Source organism: Eurytemora carolleeae, unplaced genomic scaffold (assembly GCF_000591075.1).
Source record: "Eurytemora carolleeae unplaced genomic scaffold, Eaff_2.0 scaffold492, whole genome shotgun sequence".
Classification (NCBI taxonomy): Eukaryota; Metazoa; Arthropoda; class Copepoda; order Calanoida; family Temoridae; genus Eurytemora; species Eurytemora carolleeae.
The window spans coordinates 52,361-62,804 of record NW_019396593.1 but is presented as its reverse complement, the minus strand read 5'-3'; the positions used below and the strand labels follow the sequence as shown (position 1 = coordinate 62,804).

The 10,444-nt window shown below is 31.9% G+C and overlaps 1 protein-coding gene across 1 annotated transcript; it reads left to right on the top strand.

Moving 5' to 3' along the window:
- Nucleotides 1–253: 253 nt before the first annotated feature.
- Nucleotides 254–10,262, top strand: LOC111706022 (uncharacterized). The gene is made up of 12 exons (XM_023478772.1): nucleotides 254–281; nucleotides 858–899; nucleotides 2,499–2,659; nucleotides 3,553–3,593; nucleotides 4,574–4,656; nucleotides 5,479–5,591; nucleotides 6,029–6,112; nucleotides 6,439–6,496; nucleotides 7,385–7,434; nucleotides 8,241–8,309; nucleotides 9,283–9,354; nucleotides 10,088–10,262. Exons 1-12 carry the CDS (start codon nucleotides 269–271, stop codon nucleotides 10,223–10,225), a joined length of 924 nt encoding a protein of 307 aa, XP_023334540.1. The 5' UTR covers nucleotides 254–268; the 3' UTR covers nucleotides 10,226–10,262.
- Nucleotides 10,263–10,444: the final 182 nt, after the last annotated feature.

Here is a 10,444-nt window from a genome sequence, read left to right as displayed (position 1 = left end):
TTCCGCCAGGGATTTAACAAAACAACAAAACAAATTTATAAAAAAAAACTAAAAAATTGAATTTAAAAAAAATAGATTTTTACAATTTTTATAATTTACAAGTACAAATTGTGTTTAAAAATGTTATATTATGAAAAGGTGTAACTGGATACTTTTGTATAAATTTGGGGAAATAAATCATTGTAATAGGATGTATGGATGGATAGATGAATAGGTGGGATAATTTATCAAATCTATTCTACACACTGGTTTCTACAGTGCATGTGAGATGTTTCCCACAGGTAGATACTTTTAAAGGGATTGACTGGAAATATTGAAAACTTTGTTTAATATTTTGTTTTTGTAGCAAATTGAAGAATAAAAAATAAATAATAATAATAAAATAGACTATGCGTAAATAATAGAAAAAATGTTTAACTCGAAACAAAAAAAGAGCATTTAAAGAAAAATATGAGAAAAAAACATGTTTTTTGGTAAAATGCAAATCTGTATGAAAATGTGGCTGTTTGACGTATATTATGCAGATTACAAAAAAATATGAAAAAGCTTGTCAAAGGAGGATCGAATTTTCCAAAACAAATCAGAATATAATGGAAATGGACAAATTTTAGATAAAAGTAAAACCCTAAAAAATTCCTATGAAACCTGTTTTAAAATTTACATTAAAAATTGAATTAAATTAAGATTTTTGTTGTCCAGCTCATCCAAGAGAAAAGATGAGCTGCAATAGCAAATTGTCATTTTTAACAAATTATTAAGTTTTTCACTTTAATTTCGAAACATTTGAAAACTATGCAACCTCACTAAATCAAGGCTGAAGTCACAGAAAATTAAAAAATATATTTTTATTGTTTCAGCACTGTTATGGGCAGGACTACTTGGCACCCTACTGCTTGTCGGAAAGGCTAAACTTTTTTTTCAAGAGATTTGATCCTAAGCATAATCTTAGTTCTAGATCTTGTAAAAAATCTATACCATTAATGAGCAGTCCATTAATATTTCTTAACTCACCCCCCTCCCCTCGGCCTTCAACTCTCCTTTCACAAGGCTTCTTTCAGCTCAAAAAAAGTCAGGTTTTAAATCGATAAATTTTCCCCATAGGTCGGTAGATTTCCTAAAAAAATTGACAGCCTGTTCATACTAAAGCATGATCTATTTGTCTGTCTATTTGTATGGATGTTCTATCATAACTCATAACCCCTTGGCCAATTTGCCTGAAAGTTTGATAAAGAAAGGACACCAAAGTTTAAATATATCTATATCTACATACTAAATGAAAACTAGACAAAATGTTTAAGTCAAATAGACACCACGTCTTTTTTCAATCTATAAACATACCCCCTTAAACTGATTGGCATTCTAAGTAGTTTTTCTAAACCCAAATTTTATGAATATTGAGAAGCAGTTAAAATGCTAAAAGTAGTTGAACCACTTCTGTGCACAACACACTGTAGTGACCTGTAGTACACTGACTGAAGAAATAACAATGTTTAGCATACGGTGTTCTCTTAATTCTGTTTAAAGATAAGGTTATGATAAGGTTATAATGCAAGGAAAGTTAATTCAGAGGTGTACGCATATTTTGTACTGCAGTGTACTCTCTCTGGGCGGTACTCTCTGTAGTGTGTAGTCTGTACTCTCTTGGATACTAAACGAACACTGATGCATCTATTCTTGTTTACAAATACGACACTGAGAGAACTGGTTTTAATATGTACGCAGAGTATACGCAACTGCTATTAACTTTCCCCGCATTAGTACCTTGGTTAAAGAGAAGCAAGGGCGTATACATAAATAAATCTAGAGGGGGGAAATAAGCTAAGCGCAACACTATTTTGCCCCCTCCCCCCCTCAGGAGCTCTTAGGGGGGGCAAAATTTGAACTGAGCTGAAAACTTTTGTGTTGGATATCCACAAAAAGACAGTATTCCTTAATATCCAGATTAAATATTGCTTGTTCTCTACATGAATTTAAACTCCAGATTAATTATTCGACGGGATATCTGGATATTTCATTCTAAAGTTTTCAGCTCAGTATATTCAAAACATTTGGCTTCTTGGATGACTTGGATACTTTAAAGGTTACATACAGTCCAGTTACCTTGCAAGTACTACTTTAACTCTCCTTCAAACAAAATAGCAGAAAAAAACACCAAACTAATTTTTTTTATATTCTTCACTCTACTATTATTTGATATTCTTTAAATTTTTTCTAAACCATTAATTTTGTTAATTATTTCAATGCGCTCCAATGTACGGAAAATGTAATGGACACTGAAAATCCGCATGTCAGATGTAAAATGCCTAGAAATCCTTTCCATCCTCTCACCAACCACGTTGTCACTTCATCTTCCGCCAACAATCAGTTACGTCATATGAGGATTTTGAGTCTCCAATGCTATGAAGACGATATTTCCATTGGAGCGCATCAAAAGTTTTTAACCTTAATGAACAACCTTGGTCTGCACTGAATTATTATTAAAAAATGTTTTGGTGTAGAGCCCGGGATCGGTAGGAGAGGAAGAGGAGGGCGTGAATCCAGCAGAGGGGGTCGGGGAGGAGGGCGTGAATCCAGCAGAGAGTTCCGACCTAGTATGTGGGCGGATCAAGCTAACCTTGTCAGCATGATGCAGAGCTCATTAATTGCTATTAAACCCACGGTAACCATGTTAACCATGTTAACCAAGATTTTCAGTTTTTCAAAGGGTTTGTCTGACTAGATCAGGCAGGTTATGGTACAGAACGGCTGCCCAGCAGGTTGTGGCGTGATAGGGCACGGCTACCTAGGTTGCGGTGTAGCACAACCGCTGGGCAGCCTGGGGGTTATCGTCAACGAGGATTTTAAAGATCGATTTTGCAGAGATACTTAGCAAGTATACACCAAACAAACGGCAATTATAGGTCTCAAATGAATCCTCAAATATTTCCTAACAAAACTGCATTCTTAGCTCACCTACCATGTCTAGCCAGACATTCCCTTTAAGATGAAATGATAAACCTATCCCGCAACATTTTTAAAGTTGAAAGATGCTTAGACTCCTTAGAATCTAGTTCAATTGTCCAATTTAAAAAAATGACCAATCCTTTGAATTACTAGACTTTAATATTATGTAACATGGATATCATGTTTTTTTTTGTAAAAAACAAAGACTTTTTCATTGGCCATCATATAAAATTTTGTAAAGCCTTTCTCTGACTCTTTAAGCATTTAGATGAATAAATATAAAATTGCAATGTTTGATGCGGCAGCTATTGCAAGGGGGGTAGACTGACGGTCATGAGCCACAACTTTCCCCCCTTCCATGCCACAACATTTTTGTCTTTGATAACTCTAACATTTTTTTAAAGGGAAATGAAAATCGAGTTTTTCAAAAATCTGCCTTGTCATGTAAAATATATTAAGACCAATAGTTGTAGCTCATGGCTGCCAGAAGACAAAAATCTGTCTTCCAATTTACATGGTCTCATGGCATGTCACTTTACTGTAATGTAGGCTCATTATTTAGAATGTCGAATCTCATTAAGATTTATTAAACTTAATTTTTACTTCTAGATCTTCGACATAAACCTGAATGATATGATGCGACCAATATGGTAAGTTTGAATTTTTTCTTCACAATATTATTATACATGTATTTTGGAAAACATCCATTTTAAATCATTTAGATATTACAACCAATAATCATCGATAATTTTTTGATGCATTCATATATAGTTGATATTTCATAATATTTTTTATTTTTTCATGATCTGATAGTTACTTTTAAAAATATTTATTCCTGTTTCGAGGATTTTTGATAATTAAGACAACATTTTTATATTTTCTATGAATGTTAGAAGATCCAGCGATAGCGAAATATTATTTTTTAAACAAAATAAAAAATATTATGAAATATCAACTATATAGGAATGCGTCGAAAAATAATTAATGACTATTTGTTTAATGTTGTGATATCTGAATGATTTGTTCATGGAATGAAAATGCATTTTTTTTACGATCCGAGCTGAATGTTATAACTTTCTGAATTTGTATGGACGCTACGTTCTTCAGTTTGAGTCGTTTTTAACAATTTTCTTCTAATAGACGCAACAGAAAAGTAAAATTGGAGGTTTGCTTTTAGAGTTAAATAAAGGAAAAGAACTTACAATAGCTACAATTTAACTTTACTTCAAATGACCACTTGACAGATTGCCATCACAATTCACAACACATTTTTTTCGAAAACGAATTGTTTTTTGTCTGTTATGGATGTATCGAAAATCCCGTAAAGGGGCTGTATACAAATGTTAAGTGATTTTCTATTTACAACAGAAGCATGTTTAATTCATATCAGTAGTGAGAGTACCCTACCTCCATCGACAATTAGGAAGATATAGTTTTATCTGTTTGGAAAAATGGTACAATTATACCAATTTTCCTCCTGACATTGCTGCATAAAACCGCAAAATCTAGGCTATATATCCTTTGGGAATAACATTTAAGGGGTACCACTTTTAATGGAGGTCTACTTGAAATAAAAAAACAGTCCCATAAACATCTTGGTTAAAAATTAATTTTGAATTATTGTGTTTAGTTTCCTTGGGCAGGTGTCCGAGAGTGATATGCCTGGATTCTATGAACCCAAGAAGTTTGTGTATAGAAACACTTCAGAGAAAAGTAAATCATTTTTTGAAAGAAAACAATTTTTTTATAAATGTCACACATTTAATTTGATTTTTCAGCTCCTTGCACTTCTAGTTTACATTGTATGTACAGTGCAAGGACCCAATATCTTTCACTTGAGATCAATACCAGTCTAGTGTTTACTCGTACTAGCCCGTCTAGTGTTTTCGGTATGTAGTTGACCCATCCCATGTTATGCAACATAAGTATGTAGGCTGGTCCTGTGTGCTTTGTTCATATAAAATTATACGGTGTACTGCACTGTCTGGGGTAACGTAAACTTTTTTAGTGCTGCTTTTGTGTAGCCTAAAATCTCCAGAGTTTCCTTTTTGGGTCAATATGGATATGTAATATTTATATATATATATATGGATATAATATATATACATAAATATTGAGATTGCACATCTTTCAAGGAAATAAATACTGTTTGTGACATTAACAATGACTTTGCGAAGATAAATTACATTTCTCAAATTAATATAAAAAGGTTCAAAAATGTTTGCTGCTCTGAGCTGGGAACTTTTGTATCGTTGATATCAAGATCCATGCTTGATCTCAAGTGTTTTGTTAATCTGCAGATTAATTTTATGTTTATTCAATATCCATAATGAAGAGATTATGCATTGATCCTCAAATTAAAAGTTCCCACAGTCGATCAAGATCAAGCAATCAGGATTATGTATATCTTACAAAAAAGTTTTCTAGAAAGTATAAATCCCTCCTAATTGTAATTTTTCTAGAAAACATATACCCCTCCTTACTGTAATTTTCTAGAAAATATATACCCCTCCTAATTGTAATTTTTCGCTTCAGGTGATGTTCCCAATGTTAACAGAGCTGCTCCTCCCCCCAGCAGAGCGTCTAACGCCAAAACACAAACCCAAGTCAAACCATTTCCTCACAAACCAAAGAAGGATGATCCCCAGGTATCAGTTATATTTACATAAATTAGATGAAAGTATAAAATTATGCGACCATATTTTTCTTTATACTTAAAGCTCTTCGCTCATATGTGTCAGCTATAGCTGGCATATATATAAACAAATTGGATGACATTTTTATAAGGGAACTCTTGGATATCTGTGGTAACAAAGCATGAGGTAAAAAATAGACATTTTTTAAATTCCATGGACAACGCCATGCAGTTCAGCTTGAATAATAATAATTATAATCAATTCAAGTGCCTATGACTATGCGCAATTATATAAACCTGGTCAACACTGGTCACACTGGTTACTTCAGCTAAAATCATAATATCTTACCAAGCGCGGTTGAATGGCGGTGGTAATTTTAATTTACAATAATAATATAAACCTTGGCAACTCCGGGCACTTCAGCTAATTTTAAGTTTCCTGTATTTAAGGGATGTGGTAACCCAGTTTGTGTAATCATTGACAGCAAACCAAGAAGATTTAAATCCCTTTGTGAATTTAAATCCTTCCTCCAGGTAAATACAGTGGCTGCCAGAAATCAATTGAATGACTGAGGTCTTCTTTTATTCTTTTAATATCAATATGCCAATTAGAATTTTGAAAATTTCCCTGGACGTTGCTAGAAAGTAGAAACGTATTGCAGTTATCACAATTTAAAATTTCTAAATTTTCACATTTCCTTAAAAACGAGAATAAAAATCATTCCATATCCCACAATCCACAATGTTTCGGTGACCACTGTACACATATATTTGTTTGCACACTGCTTAATGAACGATAAAAAAATAAAATTAAGAAGGAAAGTAAGTTGTATCTAACTATTTAAAACTAAATTTTTCAGACAGAAAATCGACTGAGTCAAGTCAACTTCGTTCAAAAGGGTGACTGCTACGACATAAGTAAGTATTAGGGAAGGGATCCTAAATGGACTCTATAAACCATTTTTGAATTGGCCCAATTCACCTTTAAGCAATCCAGGAATTAACTTTCAAAATTTGCCATTTAAACAACATTTGGTCACATTAAATTATAGTCCAGGGGCAGCTTACAATATTTTTTGGGGGGCGGAGATAATCAAAAATCAAATAATTGCGTGCAAAGCTCTCCGAAATTCCCCCAAAAAAGCAAAATGTCAACCCCTGAATTTTATATAGGGAATTGTTAATGACATGGAGAAAATGTGTTACCTAATTGTGAATTTTTGTATTCATTTTGAACAAATCTTCATTTCCAGTGATTAAATGGCGCGCATGCCAATTTTTTTATTTATTCTTGAAAACCAAAATTAAATAGCTATTAAAAGGTACTTTCTCTCTCTCTCTTCTTGCACCCCTAGTTTTTCCAGGGGGGGGGGGAGATCCTTATTTTAAGAACAACCAATTAATTTACACTGGACTAATCAGGGAGTTTAAGTGATACGTTCGGTTTCTTTAATTTGAAATCATTGGCGCCAATCTTTACACTTGCAGAGCTTTCTTTATTATTCGTTTTGATTTAAAACGCAAGCGCTGCGCGGACAAAAATTCGAAAGAAAAAAGTTATATTTAATTGGTCAAATTGTGAAGTTACAGATTGCTGGAAAAGAACCAAACTTTCAGATCAGCGTGAATAATAATAATTACACCGAACTAATTTGTGGTTTCAGATCAGCGTGAATAATAATAATTACACCAAACTAATTTGTGGTTTCAGATCAGCGTGAATAATAATAATTACACCGAACTAATTTCTGGTTTCAGATCAGCGTGAATAATAATAATTACGCCGAACTAATTTCTGGTTTTTAGTTGACAATCCTGAAGGTGCGGAGAAAAAGACTTGGTCTGACAACGCTAAGGTAATAAATCAAAAACAAAATGTCTACAGTGGGCCACACAAAACTAATGATATACAATAAAATGAAACAAAGAAATTGCGCATATACATATTTCACTTTTTGAAGCTTCTGATAAAACTAGCTCTGCTTTATTAAATCAAAATTTTAATTTGAAATTTTATTTTGCTTTAGAATTCCAAATGTTAAATACTTCACGTTAAAAAAAAACAAAGAATCAAGGAGTTTTTTGTCCAAATCAAAACAAACAACAAAAATGGAATGATTGGTTTGAGTAAATCAGAATTAATATAAATAACAGAAATTATTAATTATTTTTTGGGATGATATAAGTTTTCAAAGCTTATAGTTAACAGAATAAAAATAAGAGATTAATTTTTCTTTAGCACAATCACCATTAAATATAAAATTAGCATAAAAAGTGATGGGAAAAAAGAAATTGAACTCTAAGATTGATTTTAAAATGTAGAACTTTAAAAAAAATATATTTTTATCCCGTTCTGAGTAACATTATTAACCTTGTTCATCCCTACTCTTTAACTTTTTCATCCCTAGCTTACGCTTGTGATGAAATTTCATCAAATAAAGTCTCTAGATTGTGTATAGATTTAAATCGCGATTTTCGGGACTAATCAGAAAATTTAAAAAAAAATAAATCATTTAAAAAATTTGTAAAAAGTTAATTTCATTATTTGAATCCAGAAAATACTAGGTTTTTCGAGTTAATATCGTATTTTGGTGTTAAAGTTAGGAGATAATCTAAAATGATAAGGGACACTGTAAATAAATAGTTATAAAACTTGTTTAAGGATTGTTCAATGTGTCGTGAGAATGATCTGTGCAACGGACCTATTGTCGTGGTAGTTGATCTCGGCAGTGTAAGTAAACCTCTTCTTTACTACAGTGTTAGGCGATTATACCAACACAATTAAGACGACTTTTTTATTTAAGTTTTGATTGTAAACAAGTTTGTTTTTGTTACAAGTTTACAAGTAATTAAAGAGAACTGTTTTAATTGACAGCTGTTCTTGACTTCTATGTTGTTATGTGCAACTGCAAGGTTGTAATGCAAGGAAAGTTATTTCAGAGATCTTTTGTACTGCAGTGTACTGTCTCTCGGCAGTAATGTAAACACAAGACGGATGTCAAACCCTGACATGGGATCCATCTTTCACATAAAAAATCAATGAAATATTCTGGTCATAGGAAACTATTATGTGAAATATCAAAATTTTCAAAATTATGCTTTTAACCTCCTCGGATACTAAACGAACACTGATGAATCTATTCTTGTTTACAAATTCCGCCCAGAGAGAACTTGTTTCAATATGTACGCAGAGAATACGCAACAACAAATAACTATTCATGTTATTTAACAGCTCAAAATTGAAATAGAAAGGCGTCTTCATTGTATTGATATATGCGACGACGACTGTACATGTACATATTGTCCTAAAACAAGAAAAGGGGTAACGGATTTGTTTTTCAAGCTTGTACAGTTCCAAATGAAATGTTAAACTCCAATTTAAGTATAGAGTTGTACTTAAAAATAATTTATTACAATACTTTTTTCACAATGCAGAAATTCAGTCTCTACAACTTTAAAGGTTTTTGGATTTCTGAAAGACACCACACAAACCATATGAATTTCAAAACTGTATTCAGTAAAAAAACTAAATTTGCCAAAAGAAATTATCTTCAAAGAAAATAAACGAAAAAACAAATAAAAAACTATCGTTTTTCGATTGTTTTTAAAGAAAATTTGGCATAGTTTGGGAAACAAACAAAAACTATTCAAGATTTGGGAAACTTCTTAGATTTTTTTAACCTTTTAAAAATGTAAAATGTTAGTATCTGAATGGTAAGTCAAGTGCCCCCGGTGGAGGGATTCACAAGGAGAACTCAGAGGAAGGAACAAAACAGGTAAATAGATCAATTTAAAGGGACTGTAGACAATATTCATAGCGACATTCCATTAAAAGACGCTCATGCACAGTAAACTTTTGTCATGAACATGAATTTGAAATAAAAAAACTGTGCTGTTTTCAAAAAAACTTCATTATCTGTTAACTGTTAAATAAATTTTAATAATTAATGTTTTCTTTTATAATGAAAGCAATGAAATCACGCCCTTATTTGTTAATAAACTATCCAAAATAATTGAATTGCCTGTGAATTTATTCAAAATTAAGAATAAATGAGTTGTCATTTTTAGTCACCAGGTGGTGCAAAATTGGCGCCAGTCCCTTTAAAGTATTTATTTATAACCATCTGAAAAACATTTTGGCTCAATACATGCATTACTAGACTCCTGTAATCTAAATAAAATAGATTGGGATACATATGATTTTGTTCGGGATAAAAACTCACCAAGAGTTTATAAGGTTTAAAAGCTATGAAGAGGGCCCACTTACAACTTGTAAGCTTTTAAATAAATGTGATTGTATTATTACCTAAAATATGATTAAAAACTAATAAAGGTCTATTTTGACTTTTTATAAGTTGATTTTTAAAAACAAACTTTGATGTATGTTAAAATTATACATCAACAATTAAATTCCAATAGGCAACACTTTTTACAGTGCGCCCTTTAATATTGATTTATTGCAAAAAAAAAACTCCAATAATTATATGATTTTTATATCTGTTATTTTAGTCTGGAATACCGTTTGAGTTCTGTAGCATCTGCGAGGCTATGAAATTCTTTGAGAATAGTGAGAATCTGAATATTGCGACCCAGCTGGTGGGAATAGGGTTCGGCAAAACATGCAATCTCTTCCCTCTCAATGGTTAGTACTTTTTTATCTATATAATAAAGCTCTTCATCTATATATAAATTTGGCTTGTCTGTCTGTCTGTTTGTTTGTCTGTATCCAATAAACGGCAAAACGGCTGAACCGATCGGGCCCACAGGGAAGGTTTACGAATAATAAAAATTAAAAAAAAAATGTGTTTTAAAGGTTTTTAATTTTGTAAAAAAAATTAAATTCTTGAAAATCCACGAATTTTTTTT

Coding starts and splice junctions, on each gene's coding strand:
- LOC111706022 (XM_023478772.1), top strand. Junction 5,592..6,028: donor CAAAGAAGGATGATCCCCAG/GTATCAGTTATA, acceptor CCTGTATTTAAG/GGATGTGGTAACCCAGTTTG. Junction 8,310..9,282: donor TGGTAGTTGATCTCGGCAGT/GTAAGTAAACCT, acceptor GTAAAATGTTAG/TATCTGAATGGTAAGTCAAG.